Raw genomic sequence first — 23,886 nt, 5'->3', positions numbered from 1 at the left:
GGGGTAGTGGAGAGACAGGGAAGGGGAGTCGTGGCTTTGGGGAGCAGTGCTCGGGGTCCCCTCCCGGAGGGACCAGAGCGGTCCCGAGCTCCACCTCCCGGCCGGGGGGGGGGAGGGGAGGGCGGGGAGGCGGGCGGGAGGCGGGCGGGCAGGCCAGGAGGGAGGGGGAGGGAGGGGGCGGGCCGGGCTGTGCGCTCCGCTCGCTGCTGGCTCCGCCGCCGCCGCCGCCGCCGCTGCCGCTGCCGCCGCCGCCGCCTCACACACTCCGGGAGCGGGAGCGCGGCGCGGACGCGAAGCCGCCGGGGCTGCTGTGCCCAGAGCCAGCCGGAGCCGGAGCCTGAACCGCAGCGCCAGCCCGAGCCGTGCCGAGCCGCAGCCCGGGCCGGGGCCGGTGGCGGCTCATGGACAGCAGGGCCGGCGGCCGGCGGTGCCCCGAGGCGGGTAAGGATCCGGTGGCGGTGGATGCAGCGGCGGCTCCGGGCTGGGAGCGGCCATAGCCGGCGGGAGCTGAGGGAGGGGCGCTCAGCGGAGCGAGGCTACGGGGGCCCAGGCTGTGCTCGGCGCTCTGGGCTGAGGTGGGGGCGGCTGGGAGCTTCGTATGGGGGTTGCGGCCGGGGCACCCTGGCCTCCAAAGTCCGCGGCGAGGAGCGGAGAGAGGAGACGGGGTGCTGAACCGGACCTTTGCCTCGGCGTCCCGCACCGCACCCTTGCGCGTTTGGACCCGCGGGGAATAAGGCGACTCTAGGAGCGCGCCGAACGGAGGTGGTTGGGGGAAGCGCGCAGCCCCCAGTTTGCGGGGAACGGGGCTCCCCGAGGACGAAGCAAGCAAGGACCCTCATACACAACGCACACACACACTTGTTGGGCCACCAGCTCAGATCACTTAGGTGCTTCAAGCTCTCCGCGGGCAACCAGAAGGCCAGACCACGGGCATATGTACACGCATACATACATCCGTACATATGTGCACACAGACATACCTCCCGCACACCAGCGCCCACTGGGGCACAGTCACTAGCTCAGAATCCGCTTCAGCGTCTGCACGCTCAGCAGCACGGACACACAACCCTTGGCCACAGCAGAGCAACAGAACACAACCGGGTGTGACATTTGGCGACATGGACACACAAACACAATCCCGTGCCCTCATGTACGAGTGTCACAGCCACGGCTCGCCAAATGAACACTCAAAACTTAGCCTGGCACATACATATTCCTTTAAGGAACACACCCTACCATAAAATATGTTACCCACTCCTTGGCCAGAACATAGATAACACAGGTCTCGCTTGCCCCCCTCAACTGCACCCACATAAACACACAACCCTAGTGTCTCAGTACACGCCTTGACGGCACACACCCTAACACAGAAAGTAGAACCTACAGCGGCGCCTCACGGGCGCAAACACACAATCCACCGCTTCACACATCTTAACACTGGGTGTCACACACACCTTACACCAACAGTGTCACATTACACCTTGCAGCCACCCCCTACACACACACACACACACACACACACACACACACACACACACACACGAGTCCCTCTTCCCTCAGAGGCCAGATACGGTCCTGGGAAGCCGCTGGGCGGTAAGGCGAACCCCTAGCGCCCCTACATCTTAATCACGACATTGTTATTGCAAATATCAGCACAGCGGGAACCCTGGGGGCTGGCTGGACCGGCTTCCCTGCCTGCGTCTCCCCCGCCCCCACTCTGGGGCCTGGCTGGCCGGGTATTCCCGGAACAGGCTGGACTGGCAGGCCGCGCCATCCCGGCTCCCCTGGGCTTCAGGGCCCCAGGTCCCTTCGCAGAGGGTGCAGGCCTGCGGCGGTGTTTGCGACCCTCTTCGGGCCTTTTAGCTGCGTTCTGCGAGCCACCTGGGTCCCCAGCACACCTGGGTCCTGCACACCTGTGTCCCTCTCACACCTGGACGCCCCCTCCACCGGGTGCCGGCTACAGGCCAGAGTCGTGTGCGCTGGCAAGGCCCTGCGGCCCGAAGGGAGATCGCTGCATGCGCTGGAGCAAAACTGGTAGGCGAGGTGGACTCAGTTACGCTCAGGACTCAGCTTCTGGCCTCAGTTTCCCCAGCAGTGATTGACGACTATTTCTTCTAGCTGGAAGTATTTGGTGAGGCGTTGAGGTCTATGAGGACTGAGTGCGGGGCAGAGACCCCTTTTTGCTAGCCGTGAGAGGGTCCTTTTCCGGAGAATGTCCCCACCCGGCTTGGCTCGCCACGCTTTGTGATTTCGGCGCCGGCTCCCTCCCCGCCCCCTCCCGGCGCCCGCTGCTCGGCTCCCGCCGGCGCCCGCTTGCAGGGGACCCTAGGCAGAGGGCCGAGACGCGGAGGAGGAGGGGTTCCCCGCGGCGGTCGCTGGGGCTTGGGGCGCAAGGGGCCCGCCGTCAGACGCACGTTCTCACCGCCCCCCCCTCCCCCGCCTCGCCTTGAGCTCCCGGAGGTCCTGAGTCGCTGGGGTGGGGGTGGGGCCTGAGTCCGAGGATGGTGGAGGAACAGCTGTCCCCCCCACTCTCTCTCGACACACCACACTACTGCGTCCTCTGGGAGGAGATGCCCGCCCTATGGGTGTGTGCGGGGAGCGCCCGCTGACCACGGCGGTGTAGACAGGGGGCTGCCCCGGCGGTGGCGGAGTCCAGGATGCCTTGCGGGAAGACTCTGGGGGCCTCCATTACCTGCTCTGGGCTACCCTTCCGTAGCTGCCAGGAAAGAGGGCTCCCCGAAGGTGTTTGTGACAACCTGAGGGTGGGGGCTAGTTTCTTGACTAGAGGTCTAGGAGGAATGAAATCTGTAATTACAACTAGCCCAGGGCGTGGGGTGGAATCGGAGAGAGGATGAGAAGGGCCTCCAGGGATAGCCAAGGGGGAGTGTAGTGAGGGAGCAGATCTGGTTGCAGTTCTGGCCGCTTGTTTGCCCTCTCTCCTCCAACCCAATTCAGTAAGGGACTTCAACTGGAAGAGGGTGCCTTGCTAGTCTGGTATCTTCCTGGCACGGGGGCTGCTGCTGCGGCTACTTGGTCAGGGGATCTGGGCCAGATATAGTGAGCTTACTGCTGGGAGGAGAGGGGTGGGAGCACCAGGAGAGGGCCTGGGGCCGGGGAGGAGACCGAGGAGGCTCTTCTGATATGGGGAGAGAGCTGCCCCTACCATGAGCAAGGATAGCTGGTGCTGCAGTGAGATTCTTTCAACAATGTATTGAGCACCTGCGATCCGCCAGGGCCCATAGTGGGTGGTCAGGATGCAATATTAGTGGTAAGATACACACCAACCTTGTCTTCATAGGTCTTCTCAACTGGCAGAGGATGGGTGCATTTATTTACTGAACCAGTGAGCACCTACTGTGTGCCTGATGCTGGAAATAAAATGCTCTATTCAATTCTTTGATATATACCCCTGTCCTTTACAGTATAATATATTGACCTCAATGCCACAGATCTCATTTAATTCTCCCAGATAACTTCCAGGAGGCAGAATGTATTATTTCCATTCCACGATAAGGACATAGGTTCAGAAAGGTGAAGTCACCTGGCCAAGGTCATATAGCTAGGAAGTGGCGGAGCAAGGGTTTGAACCCCAACAATCTGACTCAAGAATGCAGGTGCCTAGAAGCCCTGCAGAGGCTAATAGAGGGTTGTGAAAGAGAAGGGAGAGGAGCTGAGGGCTGTGCACTTGTTCACTGTGGGAAGCCTCTGAACAGCTCCACCCCACACAGCCCTGCTTGTTTACCCAGCTCTCCCAGAGGTTGGCTTAGTCCTTTGTGTTTTTGTTGTTTTTTGTTTGTTTGTTTGTTTGCCCACGGTGGCAGTGGCTGTTGTGTAACAGTGCAGGGGTAAAGGAAGGGATGTTCAGAGCTGACCTGGTCCCAGTGACGACGGCTGCCTCTAGGTGTTTTAGCATTCATCAGAAAGCGGGCTGTGGTCCCCGAGGTGGGCTGAAAATGAAGGTTGCAGGTGAACCCTCACTGCTCTTCTCCTCCCTCCCCAGATGTTGACACAGATGGCGTTTTCCGTGGCCTTCCCTGGACTCTGCCCCCTCATACTTTACTGCGCTCCTCGGGCCTGAGAGGAATGAGTCACTGTGTGTGCCGCCACTCTGCTTCTCAGGGTCCTGGGTGCCTATGTCACTGGGCAGAGGTGGGGACACCCCTGCCAGGAAGGCAGCCGGTGCCTGGGGAAGGGCAGATAAGACGCTAATCGCTTCCAAAGCTGCCGCCTGGGACTAATGACTCCCAATAACCAACCACCTGAGCAAAGTTCAGGGATGATGGGGGGTGGGGCGGGGTTAGGGTTGCCTCACTGCTGGTCCTGGCTCCTCTGACTCCTGCATCCCTCGGACCTGTGGTCGGGAGAGTCCAAGAGTCCTGGCCAGGCAAGTTTGGTAGCCTGGGGAGGGCGGGGAGGGGGGAGATGCTACATAGCAAACATATTCTAGCTTCTGTGACCTTTGTTGATTTTCTGTTCCCCCCAGACTCTGGGATGTGAAGAGGCATTCTTAATTTCCCAGATCCTGACTCTTCGCTTACTTCTTCTGTGACCTGAGACAGTTCATTATTCTTTCTGAGCCTCAATTTTATCATCTGTACGATGGGGGATGGGGAGCCGGGTAATAATAAAGTACCCGCTTCAGAGGGTGGGGAGGATTAGATGAGATAATGTATGCAAATGGAGTAAAGTCTCAGGGAGTGTTAGCTGGGATGATAATGATAGTGATGACAGTGATGATGATGGTAAAGGTGACTGTAGAATTTGCACTTCTTTCTTAACTCCAGGGACCTAGTGTATTCATTTCCTGATATTGCACCTTGCTGCCTGGGGGGTTCTCTAGGTCTCTCCCCTAGAATCTAAATTCCTGGGGGTGGGGGCAGGTAATACTCATTTTAAAGCAACTTGCCAGGCACTTCATGGGACTTAAACCTTCTTCAACTCTTGCCCTCACTCTGTGTAGCCACACCCCCAAACCTATGTTCCCCTAAATTCCTACTTCCCAGAAACACCCTCTTATCCATACCTTCCTGGCCTTGGATATTCCTCTGTAGTTCTCTTTCCAACTCAGAAGTTGTATACCCCAATCCTCTCCTGACTCTTCTGCAGGATAGAGGTAAGGGATCTCCTAAGGGTGACAGGGTGAATGAGTGAGAGAGAGAAAATAGATGTGGGGGGGAGGGTTACTGTGTTTGTGCTGCCTGGGAGGCCTGAGGAGTTAGAGCCATGTATTGTGACCCTGAGAGGGGGAAGGGAGGGCTTAATCTGTAACTATTGGAGCTGCTACACATCAAAATCACCCTGACTCTGTCAGACCACAGACTTCTGAATTTATGGCCAAAATTTGTGAGCATTCATTTGTCTTGGAAAAATCTGCACCATAGTTTCATAAAATTCATAAAGGGGGCTATGATCTAAAAAGGTTAAGAATCCCTGTTCTGAAGAGAGTGAGTGGAGGCAAGCAGTCACTGCCTTATTTCTCCTCTGTGTCAGGTTTAGGGTAATTCCCATAAAACCCCCACCTTCCCAAGATTTATGCATGGAACTGGTGTGCAAGATGATTTCATCGTGTGTGTGCCTGCGCACTATTGGGGGAGGGCCGTGCTATGGGGGGAGGGCCAGCTCAGGCACCCAGCAGGGAATGAGGTTCTTTGGAGACAGTCCTCTGGAGGTGTGATTGGGTTGGAGCTTGAAAGTAAGATGAGCCTTGTGCTAGATCCATGCAGTTAGAGGGGAAGTGACTGGAGGAGGCATTCACATGGAATATTAGATAAATTCCTCCTTCCTTTAAAGAGTTTAAGATTGCAACTCGGAACAAGCATGCACACTAATCTGAAAAGCAGCCTCACACATTCTGAGCACCTTAACTGCCAAGGAGTGACGAGGGAGAGGGTGTGGTTTGGGAAGGCTTTGTGAAGGAAGTCAAGTGTTTGACTTGTGTAAGGAATCTGCATTCAGTGAACTTTTGCTGAGAGTCTACTCTGGACCTAAACAGAGAGGGATTAAATTTGACCCCAGTAGGTTCTCGATGGAGTAAGGGAATTGTGCAAGGAAATAAGCAGTCACCACCCAGAAAGTACCAGGGTAGGCAATGTCTGGGAGCTAAAATAGTCACTCAGGAGCTCTTTCTGAGGGCCTACTGTGTGCTGGGTCCAGCGCAGGGTCCTGAGGATGTAGAAGCAAACGAAGCGGAGGCTCTCCTGCTCTATGCTCAGTCCTGTCGGAAGAACATTTGACAAATTATTTCCCAAACAGCCACATAACTGCAATTGTAGGTGCTTTGAGGGAGCATTTGTTGAGGATTTACTGTGTGCTAGGCATTTAGTCCATAAGATCTCAAACTCCTTAGACAATAGGTAGTAGTATTCCCATTTTGCAGATAAGGAAACTGAAGCCCTAAATCATTTCCTCCTGCTCAGCAGCCAGGAAATGGGCAGTTAGGCTTCACCCCAGACATTGTGATGTCTTCTCCACCCTGCTGCCTTCCATGTGCCAAATGCTTACAACCAAACAAAACTGACAAGTAGTCATTGAGTTAGAACTGTTGTGAGCTCCATGGTAGCAGATTGAGTCTCTCTTGTATGCTGCGGAGTCCCAGTGCCTGGACAGAGCCTGGCACATTGTAAGTGCACAGTAAACATTAGTTGAAGGCACGGTGCCCAGCATCGTGAAGGTGCGTGGGTTGGGGGAGGGGGTTGAACGCAGGGAGCCTGGCCCTAGCGTCAGGAAGTTTGGCGTTCGCCTGGAGAGCCAGAGAACACAGGAATAGGTGCACAGTACTGTAGTTGAACAACACAGGCAGGAGGGCGGTGTCCTAGAGAGCTCAGTGATTCATTGTCACAGGATTGGGGCAGACAATAGTGGCTGTGAGTTGGAAAAAGGAGAGGTCACCGTGGGCTGGAGAGGCCTGGGAAGGCTTCTTGGGTGACTAGAGTCAGCCTTCGGTGGGGCAGGTGCGGTCTAAGATAAGGCTGCGCTGCCAGGCTGCGTAGGATTTCCAGGTGGGAGGCAGGTATTTCAGGTGCAAATGGGGAGGTGATAGAAGGAGAGTGACCCTGAGCCCTCTGCTGGAAGTGGTGGACTTTGGATTTGAACAGAGTGGCTGGCCATGACCATGGCCTCCTAGAGGAAGAGAGGGTCAAGACTGGGATAGTAGCGGGTCCGGCTGGGGTCTGCAAATGCATAGCCTCAAAGCTGGGGTAGATGCGCAGAAGCGAGTTATTGGGGCGATGGGAGTGCAGCTTGTGGTTGGCTACAACATACGGGGGCCCCGCTTGGAAGGATCTGGGGGTCGGCATGGAGAAGCAGGTCTGAGACGCGACTGGACTGGGGAGGGGCCAGGTGTTCGTGAGGAGAGGGGTCAAATAGGAGCCAAATGTTTACTGAGAGACTCAGTAGGGCCTGGAGGGGAGTGGTCACGGAGAGGCTGGTGGTGTGGTTGGCAACTCTGTCCCAGTTAGACCTGCTGGGCGCGCAGTTGCTAAAGACAGGCCAGGGCAGCTCCCAATGCCAATTCCAGGGCTAGTCAGCCCTGACCACAGTCCTGACCCCAATGTTAGCCTCTACACTGTTCCACACACCTGTCGGTGTCTCGCCTGCCTGCTCTGGGAGCAGGGGAGGGATGGAGGGAGGAGCTGGAGTCCTGGGAACTGGCTGGGGCAGTGTGTGTCTGAGGGCGGGTGGGTGGCTAGCTCTTTCTCTTCAATTCCAGCTGTCTCCAAGCCTTGATGGGTGCCTAGTTTCAGCTGCCTCCCCCCGACCCATGGGGGTGAAGGCATTGGGCACCGTGGGTGATTATTGTCAGAAAAGAGGCATTTGAGGGGCGCCTGGGTGGCTCAGTCGGTTGAGCGTCCGACTCCAGCTCAGGTCATGATCTCACGGTTTGTGGGATCAAGCCTGGAGTGGGGCTTTGCTCACAGTATGGAGCCTGTTTTGGATTCTGTGTCTCCCTCTCTCCCTGCCCCTCCCCCGCTTGCTCTCTCTCTCTCACTCTCTCTCAAAATAAGTAAATATTTTTAAAAAAAAAGGCATTTGACATGTCACATCTCATACACATATACTGACTGGCATCTCAAAAGGGAGAGAAATGAGATGTTCTTCCCACTCTCTCCAGCCATCCTGAGTGGCCCTCCACATGGGGTCCAGGGAATGTAAGGGGTGTCTGTGTCTTTTCTACCATGTATGTGGGGGGGGGTGCCTAAGGCCTTCCTTTCCACTTGCTGTCTCTGTATCTCAGTATCAGGGTAATTACCATGGGTGACTAAGGCAGGATGCTGGTGAGAAGGAGGTGTTGGGCAAAGCACAGCACAGAGAACAGGGAGGAGGGAGTGTCAGGAGGGTCAGGGCGTTCCATGGGCGGGAGCCGTTCTAGACTTGTTCCAGGCCCCTTACCGGCTCCTCCAGCTGGGGCAGACACTGCTGCTACACCCAGCCGTGGGTGAAACTCGGGGTTCTGGGTTTTGGAATCAGGGTTCTGGGTTGGAGCTGAGCTCTCCTCATGGGCTAGCGTACAGGCGGCAGAGGGCGAGTCAGGGGTTGGCTTGGGTTCCTCCTCCCAGCTGACCTCCTGTTTTGTCTCTTCCCCTTTCAGCCCTCCTGATTCTAGAGCCTGCCAGGATGGGGCCCCTGAGGCCTAGCCCAGGCCCTGGGGGGCAACGGTTGCTGCTGCCTCCCTTGCTCCTGACACTGCTGCTTCTGCTGGCCGCGTCCCCAGGCCATGCCACTCGGGTGGTATACAAGGTGCTGGAGGAACAGCCACCCAACACCCTCATTGGGAGCCTCGCAGCTGACTACGGTTTTCCAGATATGGGCCACCTGTACAAACTAGAGGTAGGCGCCCCGTACCTGCGGGTGGATGGCAAGACAGGAGACATCTTCACCACGGAGACCTCTATCGACCGTGAGGGGCTCCGTGAATGCCAGAACCAGCTCCCTGGTGAGCCCTGCATCCTGGAGTTTGAGGTGTCTATTACAGACCTCGTGCAGAATGGCAGTCCCCGGCTGTTAGAGGGCCAGATAGAGGTACAGGACATCAATGACAACACGCCCAACTTCGCCTCGCCAGTCATCACGTTACCCATCCCTGAGAACACCAACATCGGCTCACTCTTCCCCATCCCGGTGGCTTCTGACCGTGATGCTGGCCCCAACGGTGTGGCGTCCTATGAGCTGCAGGCCGGGCCCGAGGCCCAGGAGCTATTTGGGCTTCAGGTGGCAGAGGACCAGGAGGGGAAGCAGCCACAGCTCATCGTGATGGGCAACCTGGACCGGGAGCGCTGGGATTCCTATGACCTCACCATCAAGGTGCAGGATGGTGGCAGCCCCCCACGTGCCAGCAGTGCCCTGCTTCGAGTCACTGTGCTTGACACCAATGACAACGCCCCCAAGTTCGAGCGGCCCTCCTACGAGGCTGAGCTGTCTGAGAACAGCCCCATAGGCCACTCAGTCATCCAGGTGAGAGGCCCCTCCATCTAACTGTTAGGGTTCCCACCTTTAGAAATGGGAGCCCACCCCAACCTGGTGAGTATTTCCTTTACTTAAGGGGAAACTGCCAGGGTACTGTGGTAAGAGCTCTTCTTCCTAGCCCTGATCCAATGAGATCTTCCTATAAGCCCCCTGCCCCCCACCCCAGTAAGTGATATGATTTTCCTCTATCAAGCTATTTAGTGAGAGTGACATAGCGTAGCATAGATAGCATATGAACAGCAATCCCCCCCCATTCCCAAGGCCAACTCAAGTTGGAGAAGCCTCTGAGAAGTGAAATCCCCTCCCATGTCAAATGATACCTTCCTCCCCAACCAAGTGAGCCAAGTTGGAACAAGAACAGTCTTTCCAGAGATGAGAATATCTTCCCAACCAGTGCCCCTTTAGCCACGTGAGATTTTCCTGAAGCTAGAAGACACAGCCTTACTTTGCCTCTCCCTGACAGTCCAGTGAGATTATCTTAGCCAAGTGAGTCCTCAGAGTTCTAGAAAACTGCACTCAGATGTCTGTCTGTACACCCGCTTCCTTCCCTGGTACAGGGTGCTCTTGAGTATGGGGTGCCATGGTATCATGGGGGGGCAGCTGCTTCTATTGAAGTTCTCAGCAACCCTCTCCATGGGAACTGCCCCAGGGGCTTGGGCAGCATGGTGGAGCCAGGGCCTGGGAGGGAGCAAAGAAAGCGTCCCTGCAGACAGGTGGGCGTATCTCCCGCTGTCATCTTAGCCCTGGCCTCCTGCCAGCCCCAGCTCCTTTCTCCTTCCCCCTGGGCTGAAGCTGTCTGTCTTTGAAGTGAGGGAGCTGAGGAGGGCACAGCCTGCCCTGTATACCGTTACCGTCCTGGGAAACCCTTCATTCTATATCCTTAAACTGAAGCAGGGCATGAGTAGGAATTTCAGCCTTTTTTTTTTTTTTTTTTTAAGGCTGGTAGACTTGAACATGTAGAAGAGAGACTGAGGAAGGATAGGGAGACAGACCGTCAGAGATGGCGAATAATAATAGCCTGGGTGCCAGGCAGTGTTCCGAACACATTATGTGTGTTATGTCATTTAATCCTTACAGTATAAGGTAAGCATCATCCCCATTTCACTGATGGGAAACCAAGCCTATAGAGATTTGGAAACTCATCTTATCTCACCCAGCTGATGTGTTCACATCCCACTCTGGCCTCATCCAGCAATCTGGCTTCAAAGCCTATGCATCCAGTGGGCTGAAGCAGGAGAGCAGGGCAGAGATGGGGCTGGAGGAAGAGCAGAAAAGAGAGGGTGGGAAAGAATCAGCAGTGGGAAAGAGGCAGAAAGAACTCAGCAAGGTTGGGAGGGAAACGGAGACAGAAGTGAAGAGTCATAGAGACAAAGGGTGGTAAGATGGCAAGTGAGGCAGATAAGAAGCTGGGTGACCAGTCTAGAGACAGGGAGAAGTGGAAATCATAATGAAAAGGTAGGGGACAGATAGACCGGGGGCAGGGCGGCTGGTGAGAAGAAACAGGTTGGCTCTCACAGGGGTTAGCAAATACCAGAGTATCTGGGAAGCCCTGCCCAGGTGTCTCCATTGCTGAAAGGGTCCTGGTTCCTCCCCGGAAGGAGAGGAGACTGGCAATGCTTTGAGGGCCCACTAGATGCAGTGTCCAGCACTGTGTTAGCACGAATTTTCTGAGATGGACAGGTGGATGGACAAAAAGAGGGATGAATGTTGGGGTGCCTGGGTGGCTCAGTCGGTTGAGGATTTGACTCTTGAATTCGGCTCAGGTCATAATCCCAAGGTCATGGGATGGAGCCCTGTGTCGGGCTTTGCACTGAGCATGGAGCCTACTTATCTCTCTCTCTCTCTCTCTCTCTCTCTCTCTTTCTCTCCTTCTGTCCCTCTCCCTCTCCCAGCTCATGCTCTCTCTTCTTCCTCTCTCTAAAACAAAACAAAACAAAGCAAAACAAAGCAAAACAAAAAAGAGGGATAAATGCTATTTAGGGAGCTTTTGCCACGTGCCCAGCAGTGTTAGGCAATTTTACAAGTATTCTCTCACTTAATTCTCACCACAGCCCCGTGAAATAGGTTCTATTATTATCCCCATTTTATACATTTTGTAGACTGAGGCTGGAGGAGGTTGAGTAATTGGCCCAAGGTCACATAGTTGTCAGAGAGTGCTGGAGCTGGGATTTGAACCCAGGACTGTTGTGCTGTGCTCCTCAGACACTCTGCCAAGTTATACCTGTCCTGTTCTCCCCGCTTATCCCCCCACCCACACCCCTACGACCATCACATTCTGTCCAGCTGTGACATAATTCCAATCCTCTGTGTCTCCCCAACCAGTGGTACCTCATGGCCATTCCCACCAGGTTCCTGTTGCCCCATCACCACCCATATTTGTATAGAGCTGGGCAGAGTGTGCGTCGGCGTTGGCGTGGGAGGGCGTGCCCACTGCGAAGGGACAGACAGTTCATTGTTTGGTGCTGGGATCCCAGCCCGCTGCCAGCAAGCTCTGTGGCCTGCACCGACCCCTCCCTCTCGGCCGCAGGCTCGGCCGCCCAGATTCCTCAAGTTGGTGCCTAGCCAGCGCCCGCCAGGAGGGAAGAGGCTGCTGAAACAGGTTTCCCCGGTTTGAGAGAGCCGTGGCTCACTCTGACCCATATCCCTACCTGGCTCCTTTCAAAAGAAATCCCCTCACCTGTGGCCTCCAGGTAGGGCATGTGGGGCCCTACTCTGTGCAAATACACAGCGCACAAACACATACCTTCTCACGCAATAACATATAATCCCAGGTTCGTAACACATGCGTGTGCTTGTGTGCATGTTACACACATATGTCATGCATACGTGACACTTCTACTACTCACACCTTTCCAGCTCTTCAGAAGGGTTGAAGGCCAGTTTCACTGGGTGGAAGGGCTGCCCCAGGTGCTAGTTGGATCTTCATCCCCATATTTGGGCACACTTGTACAGGAATGGGAAGCAGCGTTGAATTATGCCCCATCCCATCTCTTCTGGTTGCCTGTAACACTGCTGAGGATATGCAGGCTGCGTCTGTGCTCCTCAGGGAAATAGGTCGGTAGTGTCTGCCACCGTGTCAGGGTTGGAAAAAGGGCAGTATAGGTGCTGCTTTTGGAAATGGTGCCACATGCAATGAATTGTATCTGCCACGCTCATTGGAAAGGCAGCACATGTGTCCTGGACTTTGCTATCCCCAGACTAACTCATCCCTGTTTCCCTTTTCTCCCCTGCCCTGCAGGTGAAGGCCAATGACTCGGACCAAGGTGCCAACGCAGAGATTGACTACACGTTCCACCAGGCGCCCGAAGTGGTGAGACGTCTTCTGCGACTGGACAGGAACACCGGACTTATCACTGTGCAGGGCCCTGTGGACCGTGAAGATGTAAGTACCCTGCGCTTCTCAGTGCTCGCCAAGGACCGAGGCACCAACCCCAAGAGTGCCCGCGCCCAAGTGGTGGTGACTGTGAAGGACATGAACGATAATGCCCCCACCATTGAGATCCGGGGCATAGGGTTGGTGACCCATCAAGACGGGATGGCGAACATCTCAGAGGATGTGGCAGAGGAGACAGCTGTAGCCCTGGTACAGGTATCTGACCGAGATGAGGGAGAGAATGCAGCGGTCACCTGTGTGGTGGCAGGTGATGTGCCCTTCCAGCTACGCCAGGCCAGTGAGACAGGAAGTGACAGCAAAAAGAAATACTTCCTACAGACCACCACCCCTCTCGACTATGAGAAGGTCAAAGACTACACCATAGAGATTGTGGCTGTGGACTCTGGCAACCCCCCACTCTCTAGTACCAACTCCCTCAAGGTGCAGGTGGTAGACGTCAATGACAATGCACCTGTATTCACCCAGAGCGTCACTGAGGTCGCTTTCCCCGAAAACAACAAGCCAGGTGAAGTGGTCACCGAAGTCACTGCCAGTGATGCTGACTCGGGCTCTAATGCTGAGCTGGTTTACTCTCTGGAGCCTGAGCCGGCCGCCAAGGGCCTCTTTACCATCTCACCCGAGACTGGAGAGATCCGGGTGAAGACCTCCCTTGATCGGGAACAGCGGGACAGTTATGAGTTAAAGGTGGTGGCGGCCGACCGGGGCAGCCCCAGCCTGCAGGGCACAGCCACCGTCCTCGTCAATGTGCTGGACTGCAATGACAATGACCCCAAGTTTATGCTGAGTGGCTACAACTTCTCAGTGATGGAGAACATGCCGGCCCTGAGTCCAGTTGGCATGGTGACTGTCATTGATGGGGATAAGGGGGAGAACGCCCGGGTACAGCTCACGGTGGAGCAGGACAATGGTGACTTTGTTATCCAGAATGGCACAGGCACCATCCTGTCCAGCCTGAGCTTTGACCGGGAACAGCAAAGCACCTATACTTTCCAGCTGAAGGCAGTGGATGGCGGCGTCCCGCCTCGCTCAGCTTATGTTGGTGTCACCATCAACGTGCTGGATGAGAATGACAATGCGCCTTTTATCACTGCCCCTTCCAACACCTCCCACCGGCTGTTGACCCCCCAGACGCGTCTTGGTGAGACGGTCAGCCAGGTAACAGCTGAGGACATTGACTCTGGTGTCAATGCTGAGTTGACCTACAGCATTGCTGGTGGCAACCCTTACGGACTCTTCCAGATTGGGTCACATTCAGGGGCTATCACCCTCGAGAAGGAGATTGAGCGGCGCCACCATGGGCTGCACCGCCTAGTGGTAAAGGTCAGTGACCGTGGCAAGCCCCCACGGTATGGCACAGCCTTGGTCCACCTTTATGTCAACGAGACCCTGGCCAACCGCACCCTGCTAGAGACCCTTCTGGGCCACAGCCTGGACACGCCACTGGACATCGACATCGCTGGAGATCCAGAATACGAGCGCTCCAAGCAGCGGGGCAACATCCTCTTTGGTGTGGTGGCTGGTGTGGTGGCTGTGGCCTTGCTCATTGCCCTGGCAGTGCTCGTGCGCTATTGCCGGCAGCGGGAAGCCAAGAGTGGTTACCAGGCTGGTAAAAAGGAGACCAAGGACCTATATGCCCCCAAGCCCAGCAGCAAAGCCTCCAAGGGAAACAAAAGCAAAGGCAAGAAGAGCAAGTCCCCGAAGCCTGTGAAGCCAGTGGAAGATGACGATGAAGCCGGGCTGCAGAAATCCCTCAAGTTCAACCTGATGAGCGATGCCCCTGGGGACAGCCCCCGCATCCACCTGCCCCTCAACTATCCACCAGGCAGCCCTGACCTGGGCCGCCACTACCGCTCTAACTCCCCACTGCCTTCCATCCAGCTGCAGCCCCAGTCACCCTCGGCCTCCAAGAAGCACCAGGTGGTGCAGGACCTGCCACCCGCAAACACATTCGTGGGCACAGGTGACACCACGTCCACGGGCTCTGAGCAGTACTCCGACTACAGCTACCGCACCAACCCCCCCAAATACCCCAGCAAGCAGGTAGGCCAGCCTTTGCGGCTCAGCACGCCCAAGCCCCTACCCCACCCCTACCACGGGGCCATCTGGACCGAGGTATGGGAGTGACAGAGCAGGTATATCAGACCTGTGTGCTCACTAGCCCGTAGGGGCCAACCCGAGCCAGTGGTGGGCGGTGGGGCCAAAGATCTGGGGGTGCTGGGGCCTTGGGAATGACACTGCTACCTCACCCACACTCAGGGGGTTAGGCTTAGTGAAAACAGAGGGAGGGTGTGCTCTGTGGCATCCTCCTCTTTGCCCCCTCCCCACTGGGAGAGGCCTATGATTGTCAGATCTCGAGGCGCTAGGCCAGCTGCTTGGTCTAGCTGGTGGGGGCTAATGGGCGGGTGAGCAGAGGGGTTTGGAGGCAGAGGTATAGGAGGGAAGTAAAGAAGTCTATTCCAAACCTGGGTCTCTAGCTCAGACCTGCCATTGGTGCTTTTCTAGAAGGGAAACAGGGAAACCAGGAGTCCTCGGGGGTAACTGGGTAGAGACTCTGTCAGGGAGGGGGGGCTCCCTATTTGTGCCTTCTAGGTGTGCTGTGTCAGCCTCTTCCTCATCCCACGTTCCTGTGGCTGGGCCCCAGCTCCCCTTCCCCAGACCCAAACACTTACCTCTGACAATAAAGTTCTCTATTTTTGGAGTTTTGGTTTCTTATTTTCCTGGAACTGAGAGAAGGAGTGAGAGAGACTGGAAACAGCCCTTTATCCTTAGGTTTCTACCCAATTTCCCCATCCCTTCTCTTTGCCCCTTCCCACTTCCTCGGCCTGTGTTCTACCCCAACCCTATCTTAATTTACCATCGTCCCATCTACCCCCACATCTGACAGCATGTCCCTTCACCCCATGTTTGTGAGGCCTTCTCCCTAGGAATGACGCCCTGCACCAAGAAAGGGCAGCTGCACCCAAGTGAGATGCACCCAAATCCCGCCCTTTGTCCACTGGCTGAGACTGGACCATTCCAGTCCGCGCACAGTGAGCACCCCCTGACAGAGTGCAGGCCAGAGCACCGGGTGAGGGTGGAGTGCAGCCTGCCCACCTCTGGTGAAGGCCGAGAAGCCCTTGATTATACCAGCCACCTTCCCCCAGGGCATGGTCTCCCCAGGTGCCTCTCCCAGCTGCTTCATCCCAACATCACTCAGTTCCCAAGAGTTATTGGCCCTGCCCTGCGTGTCCGCACCACGATCACCGGCCTGGACTACTGCGAAGGAGGGCCCAGGGAGAGGGGAGGGAATCCTGAGGTTCTTTGCACTTGGCCTGCTCTGTATCCCCACTCTTAGGGTGCTCCCTTCTGACTGAGACTGAGGTATCCTAATCCTACCCCTCCACCCTTCCTTTCCTTCAGCTCCTTGCTCTGGCCACCCTGGGCTGCTGGCTCTCACTCTCTCTCTCTCCGTCTCTCACTTCTTGCTCTCCTGGGTCTGCCCTGTCTCTGGCTGTGCCCAAGGGGGACAGGGGCTAAAGCCTGGGTGAGGGGCCTCAGGTCCTGGGAGAGTCTCTGAGGCCAGAGGCAACATGTCTCCATGGTGACTGAAGAGCCTTGAGACACTCCCAGGAGGCCCAAGGCGCCAGCTCTCTACCCTCATTCCGTCCACAATCCCCTTAACGCCCTGGGGATACCCCCAAAGTAAAAACTCCTGGGGGATTTGGAGGAGTGGGGCATGGGCAAGTGAAATCTAGTTTCATGTCATTTCTCCTGGACAAATAAGCATCTCTAGGGGGACCTCCAGCAACTCCTGACCAAACAGTCTTTCTCTTTTGTTTCCATGCTTGCTGCTGCCAGGTCGATCTTTCTCTTTTTCCTTTAGCTTCTTCATCTCTTTCTTTCCCAGCATCGGAGGGATTATCCCTTACTCAGCTGCAACCCAACACATCCACGGAGCCACACTGAATATCTTCCAACATTCAGACACAACCAAACCACAACACCATTGTCATCATCAAAACACACAGGCCAAGTTCCTACTGTGTGATCCATGTAGTGCTAGACCCTAAAGGGAAATGGTCATATTTGTACGACATGTGCAAGTGGAAAGATGAGGCAATTGAGAATCTTAAATGGCAAGTGGGACATAGTAAAGCTTTTTCCATCTTGTTCCACTATAACTTCTGCAACTAGGTGCTTCCATTTTTTTTTAACATTATACTAGGTACAATGTACCCTACTCAGCACTTTAAGTGAATTAGCTCATTCAATGCTCATAACTCTTTGTGACATAAGTCATTCTAATGCTCATTTTCCAGAAGTGAAAACTAGTTAGCGATGGAGTCAGAATTCAGAGAGCATCAGGAAATCTGATTTCCAGAGTCTGCTATAATCCGTAATGCTATACAAAAGGGGTCCCATGATTAAGTTAGTTTGGGGAGTAAGAGATGCACTATCACATTAACCTCTTAAACGCTCTGCCAATCTTGCGACAAATGGGGGGAACCTGTTACACTTTGTATAACTGGGTTTTCCAAACTTATTTGACCATAGTGCCCCCTCCCTTTCTTTGAGGAACACAGTATGGGAAAACCTGCATAGGACATGGGAGTTGGCTCCTGGAAGGAAAATGTCAACCTTGAGCCAGCTCTTCAGTGATGAGCAGGAGCTGGGCAGGAGGTTTAACCAAGGGAGCCAGCTCCTGAGGCAGCAGTGAGCATGGCCAAGTTAGGAAGAGGGAGAGGGCAGGAAGGGGAATATTCGGGCTGGTGTGGAGGCTACAGGAGAGAGCTGAGAGAGGAGACGGGAAGAATTGTAGCTTGTAGAGGACACAGAGGCCATGCCAGAAGTTCCTGAACAGGAAATGGGAGCCTCTGAAAAAGCTCATGAGTTCTGGATGAACTGAGTTTTAGGAGGTCCAGTGGAATGTATCATGGATATAAAGGGGGTAAAGGTGAAGGTACAGGATTAAAACTCTAAGGTCTGGACTAAGATGGTGGCAGTGGGGACAATGGATGGATGGATTTGTCTAAACTTAGGGAGAAACAACCTGTTGGGCTCACAGGATGACTGGATATAGGGTAGGGATGGGAATGAGTATGACAGCTACCAGGATTCCTAGGTAAACATCCTCCTCCTATGTCTGGGTGATGGGACAGTGATGAAGTCACTGCCCATGTAGAAGCTGGTTGAACAAAAAGAATTTGGTTTCAGACTTGTTGAATTTGAAGGGCCAATAGGAAATACCCAGCAAATGTCTAGAACTTCAGGACTGGAGTCAGAGAGAATTTGGATCTAGGCTTTTTAAGATTTGATTGTGAAGGGAGGGTTACTGGCTGTCGTCTTGGAGAAAACTAGAAGGAGAAGCATCTGACAACCAGATGTCCCTGTGCCTCACAGACCCCCTCCTGTAGACTGTTCACTTCAACACCAGGTGGACAATGCTCCTTTACAACATCCCAGTCCCAAATGTCCAGGTCAATTTTGGGGACCCCGCCTGTCATCACCCAGACCATTTGGTGTTTTAGATAACAACATGGATCCCAAGAAGGGTTGCCTATTCCTGATGGCGAGGTGGGAGCCAAGATGGGAAGATAGTTCTGAGCTGCCTTCCCAATAGCTTCAGGGCTCCTTGTCCTGACAGCTCCCCCCACCACCCCAACTGCCTTGGATGGGATGGAGAGTGTCATGGTGTCAGGAGGGTGGGTCTGCAAACTCAGGACCCCTTCCTCTGGCCTTCTTGATAAGTTCCTGTTGAGGGTTTTAGAATAAACACAAAGCACCAGCCAAGTCTTAGAGGATTGGAGGGAGCCTGGAGAGCCCTGGCCTGAGCTAATCCCACCCCTGGCTTCCAGGGACCCTGGGTCTATGCCCTCCACAACTCCTGATTTCTGGTTGGCAGGAGAATCAGTGGCAGTCCCAGGTGGGTGTTTGGGTGACTGGTTGCTGGTGCCAAGCGCCAAGCTGAGGTTGCCAGGTTCCTGGGATGATCATTAACCTGTGGCAGGCAGACAGGGCTGCCGTCCGGGAGCAGCCTGTCACAGTTCCACTGCCCCTATCCCAACCCCCAGTCCAAGCTCCTAAGTCCTGCCTCCACCAAGCCACAGCCCCTCCCAGAAGCTCCTTCCTATTTCCTAGAAGGAGACTCCATTTGAAGCCGGCCTTCCTAATTCCTGATGGATGTCAGGCCCCTCCCCCTATGCCCAGGTCCTCCTGGGCCCTACCCTCTACAGTTAATACTGTTTCCTGAACTGGAGGATGGAGGAGTTTCCATTGTTCTGCTTCCCCACCCCCAAGGGGCCCTGGTTTGTTATCAGGCTCCCCTTCCTTCGTCCCTCCCACCTTTTTCCACTCCCAGGCCTCTCTGGATGGGGATGAAGTGGGGACGAGGGGCTTGAGTGGGAGGGGACGCAGCAGGGAGTCCTGAAGCAACCTGCAGCATCACACAGCAGGGGTAGGAACTGAGGATCAGAAAGACCTTGCAAGCTCATTTGGACGGAGGCAATGGGAAGTTACAGAGCAATGAGACAGGTGAGGAGCTGATGTTCAGGGGTGCTATTCGGTGTACCGTTCTGGTATCGGTTAGCTCTTTCAGAACGAAGAGTTCATACGGCTTTGAGGAAGCTGTTCTAGAAATTGGAAGCTTGCTCGTGTTTGAAGGCTATGCTGGAATTAGGGGAGTTGGCTGGTATTGTGCTATTCTGGTGTGGGCTGTTCTAGAATGAAAGGCTGTGCCAGTACTGGGAAGCTGTGCAGTGGTGAGTGGTTGTACTGGTTTAGGCTTATTGTGGTGGCCTGGGGGCTCTAATAACACCGGGGCCTTTGCTGTTGGGACTTTCAGCGTGGCCTTGGCTATCTGGGAGCTGTTCTAGAATTAAGGGGAAGTCCTTGACTGGCATCTGTGCTTTCTTGGGGGCTCTGCTGTGCTGGGGGGCTGCGCCTCGTCTCGGGTGCTGCTGAGGCCTGGGGGACCAGAAGCTCTGGGGTGGGCCTGAGGGGGGGGCGCTGAGGTTCGCAGGGGTGGTGGTGGTGGGCCCCTGGGGCCCGCCGGCCTGCCAGCAGTGACACTCCTTCTCTCTGCAGTTACCTCACCGCCGCGTCACCTTCTCCGCCACCAGTCAGGCCCAAGAGCTGCAGGACCCATCCCAGCACAGTTACTATGACAGTGGCCTGGAGGAGTCTGAGACGCCATCCAGCAAGTCATCCTCGGGACCCCGACTCGGTCCCCTGGCTCTGCCCGAGGATCACTATGAGCGCACCACGCCCGATGGCAGCATCGGAGAGATGGAGCACCCCGAGAATGGTGAGGAGCACCAGCACCCCGGGATTGGGTAGATGCTGAGAATGGTAACCAGACTTCAAAGACATCCTCCATTTATTGAGCGCTTGTTGTATGTTCAGCAGTAATCACTGTGCTGAGAGATTTCAGCCACATCTTCATTTAATCTTCACAACTACTCTCTGGTCTGAGAACCTTATTCTCTTTACAGTGGAGCAATGAGAGGCTCAGAGAGGTTGAGTCACTTGCCCACAGCAATACGCAGGAAGTGACAGAGCTGGGAGGGATTCAAACCCAGGCTTCTCTGACTCCAAAGACCTTGCATTCAGCACCACATTATACTGCCTTCCTGGCAACAGGGACTGGGAGAACAGTGGCCACAGGTTCTCAGGCAGTGGTGAGGGAAACTTGAGGGAACCTTGAGGGAATGGGGGTCCCTTAATGGGGTCAGAGGGCCTTGAGAAAAGGGAGGGGACCCTGGATGCTATAAAGAGCTCAGAAAAGGGTATGATGATGCCCGGAGAGGAGGAGCCAGAGAGGCTTTGGCTGAGGAAAGGGAGCGGGGAGGTCTGGGGATGGGAAGGGCTTGTTTGGGAGGGTTTTGAAGGGTGATGGCAGGAGGGAGGTCTGGGCCAGAGCAGAGGTCAGCGTGGGACTAGATGGTGGTGTGCTGTCAAAACGCGTGTGTGTGTGCAGTGCGAATGTATGTGTGTGTGTGTCTGTGAAGGCATCCATGGTAGCTTGTGAGGGGAGACCGAATAAGCTTCCCCTTAGGACTGAAAGCCTCTCCAGCTTGTAGCTGTCTTTGGGTCTTGTCCCCTCCCTCAGTCCACACTTCCCCCCTGCCCCGGCAAATGATGAAAAGTTCCATTTCCCAGCCTCTCAGGAACAGGGCACTTGTCTGACATCCCCGGCCCTAGGTCTCCGAGCACCCCCACCCCACTGTGCCCCTCCATGCTCTATCTCATGCCCATCTCGTCCTTTTTGTGCCCGCGCAGAGCCGGCTGGCCGGAGCAGGCCCTGAGGCGGAGTGCCAGGTATGTGGGAGCTGCTCTGGGGTCTGGGGTCTGTGGGACTTGGCCCAGCACCCAGCTCCGCCCACCCAGTGCCCATGCTCTGCCAAGTTGGGTCTCGCAACTCTGCCCTGAGCTGAAGAGCCTTGGTGCTTTGAGGGTTAACAACAGAGCTGTCCCCTCCTCACCTTGCACTGGCTGGAGGCCAAGCCAGGGTGGGTGGTACCAAGGGAGCCCCTGCCCCAGGCAGTGCTGCTCAGTCATGTCCCTGAGGGAGGGTCACCGCCTGGTACCGTCCCTGAGCAAGGGCGGGACAGGGCAACTGTGGCAGGAAGTGCTCATGGCCCAGCCGTTCCCATGGAGACCCCCGCTGCCCAGCAACCACACCGGCTACTGATGTCAGGCGGCCAACTCCTGTTCCCGTGGGTGTTCTGGGCAGGGAGCCGGAGCTAGGCCAGGGGTGGTGGTTGGCATAGGGGGCTGGAGTGAGGTGGGGAGGGGTTGCATGAGTGTGCTTGTGAGTACCTGGGTGTGTGCTTCTGTGTGAACTGTCCACACAGAAGCTCATCCCCTCTCCCTGGCTTTAAAGCAGGGCCTTGCTATGCTGGGGAAGGGTGGGGTTCCAGGACAGCTGGCAGCATGGTGAGTTTGAAGGGGTTCAGAAGGCGTGTGCCCACCTTGGTCTGAGGATTGAGATGCCCAGTGTAGATCTGTGTGTCCATGCCTATCTGAAGGGGTGTGTGTGTGTGCGTGTGAGAGAGAGAGAGAGAGAGAGGAAGACATACAGACAGACAGACAGAGACAGATATCATGCCTTTAAATGAGGATGGGGGTTTCTCACTCCTAAGGGTAGATTTGCTTGTTTAAGCCTGTCTGGAGATAGATGGTGGAGTGTGTAGATGGGTTCTATGTTTGTGCACCTGTCTGAGGGCAGATTTGGTGGGTGTGCTGACAGGAGAGCTGGGGGGTGGCTGAGGATGGAGGAATGCATCTATTTAAGGATAGATCGTATGAGAAAGAGAGAGAAGAGCATGCGGCGGATGGTGGGAGGGTGTGTGTCTATTTGCAGGTGTGTATGCCTGTGAACTCAGTGGGCAAAAGGGGCGTGCACCGCTGTTCTGAGGCAGGGTGTAGGCGCCTGTGGGAAGCCATCGAGTGGAGCTTTGCGAGGTTTCTCTGCCTGAAGACTGTCCTCCCCACTCTCTCCTGTAGACCTGCGCCCTTTGCCTGATGTCGCCATGACAGGCACATGTACCCAGGAGTGCAGCGAGTTTGGCCACTCCGACACGTGCTGGATGCCTGGCCAGTCATCTCCCAGCCGCCGGACCAAGAGCAGCGCCCTCAAACTCTCCACCTTCGTGCCTTACCAGGACCGAGGAGGGCAGGAGCCTGTGGGCGCCGGCAGCCCCAGCCCCCCGGAAGACCGGAACACCAAAACGGCCCCTGTGCGCCTCCTGCCCTCCTACAGTGCCTTCTCCCACAGTAGCCATGATTCCTGCAAGGACTCGGCCACCTTGGAGGAAATCCCCCTGACCCAGACCTCGGACTTCCCACCTGCAGCCACACTGGCATCTGCCCAGACAGCCAAGCGTGAGATCTACCTGTGAGCCCCCTTCTGGCCCGTGGCCATGCCCCTCCCCCAGCCACCGGCCAGCTCCCAGATGGGCCCATTCCAGGGCCCTGCTCCTGACCCCTCCAGCGTGGACTTCCTGGCCAGGGCCCTACGTGGGGGTGAGTACTGGCCTCATGACCACGCAGGCCCTTCCCCCATGCAGGGTCCGGGTCCTTTCTCCTCACTTCATCCGCCAGCCCCTGGGAGCCCTTCTTCCCTTTTGTGCGGCTCCCCTCAGCTGGTGCCCAAGAGGGCTCCTCTACAATGTCTAGGCTCCCTTCTCTCCACTTCCAGGGAGCACCCCCTCATTTCCGGGCAGATGGTGGAGTCAAGGGTGGGCAACACACTTTTAACTCATTGTTTCCCACATGGCCGACCAGGGTGGAGACAGGGTGTCCCCATTCTGGCCCTGCTTCTGGGTGGAACTGGGGAGCCCCTCTCCCTGGGAACTCCCCGAGGAAACTCTTGACCCCCAGGGGCTCCCTGAAGGGCTTTTGTTACCAAAGGTGGGGTGGGGATGGGGGTGGGAGTGGGGCAGAGGCCTGTCTTCCTGTACTGCTCCTGGGCTGGCCCACCTTCCTGCCACATGCCCATGCTGATCTCATCTGGGCACCCCCCTTCCCCGCTGGTCATGCAGTGTCTGTATATAAGGACCTTGGAATGATGTCCCCATTCTGCCTGATTTGCAACTTTTCTTGTTGATGTTGTGTTGTCTTGGGGGACCCCTTGGAGGGGGGGCTGCCCTGTGCCCCCTCCTCCCTGCCGCAGTGCCCCCACCCCAGGCCTCTACTGTTCCATGTTGTAAATACCCCTGGGGCTGTAGTGGGATGGGGGTGCAGGCCAGGGAAACAATGGGTGGGTGGGGGTGGGAATGGGGGGAACATTCGCCTATCAGCAGAGCTGGGCTTTTATTTAATTTTTTTTAAAAATACAAATCTCTATTTTTTTGGAACTGTTGCGCTGTGCCCTGGGGGGGGGGAATCCCTGCTCAGGCTGGCCCCCCCACATCCAGATGAGCATCACAGAGGGGCCCTGAGGCTGTGGGGGGCAGCTGGACAGGGGTGGGATGACTGTGCCTCTGGCCTGGTTGGGTGAGTTGGGAGCAGGAAGGTTTGCTCAAGGGGTGGCTGGTTGCTGCCCCCAGCAG

General features: G+C 55.8%; 1 protein-coding gene across 1 annotated transcript; it reads left to right on the top strand.

Moving 5' to 3' along the window:
- Positions 1–256: 256 nt before the first annotated feature.
- Positions 257–23,234, top strand: PCDH1 (protocadherin 1). Its single transcript, XM_039236224.1, has 5 exons — positions 257–441; positions 8,588–9,450; positions 12,701–14,896; positions 19,919–20,138; positions 22,340–23,234. Exons 1-5 carry the CDS (start codon positions 402–404, stop codon positions 22,732–22,734), a joined length of 3,714 nt encoding a protein of 1,237 aa, XP_039092155.1. The 5' UTR covers positions 257–401; the 3' UTR covers positions 22,735–23,234.
- The last annotated feature ends 652 nt before the right edge of the window (positions 23,235–23,886 follow it).

This window comes from Hyaena hyaena, unplaced genomic scaffold, assembly GCF_003009895.1.
Source record: "Hyaena hyaena isolate Hyena2069 unplaced genomic scaffold, ASM300989v1 scaffold_107, whole genome shotgun sequence".
Classification (NCBI taxonomy): domain Eukaryota; kingdom Metazoa; phylum Chordata; class Mammalia; order Carnivora; family Hyaenidae; genus Hyaena; species Hyaena hyaena.
This window is presented reverse-complemented; position numbering and strand designations above follow the sequence as displayed.

Excerpts from the sequence above, each read along its gene's own strand:
- PCDH1 (XM_039236224.1), top strand. The coding sequence starts at position 402 with ATGGACAGCAGGGCCGGCGGCCGGCGGTGCCCCGAGGCGG. Across the intron at positions 442-8,587 it reads CCGGCGGTGCCCCGAGGCGG|CCCTCCTGATTCTAGAGCCT; the intron begins GTAAGGATCCGG and ends TTCCCCTTTCAG. Across the intron at positions 14,897-19,918 it reads CCAAATACCCCAGCAAGCAG|TTACCTCACCGCCGCGTCAC; the intron begins GTAGGCCAGCCT and ends TTCTCTCTGCAG.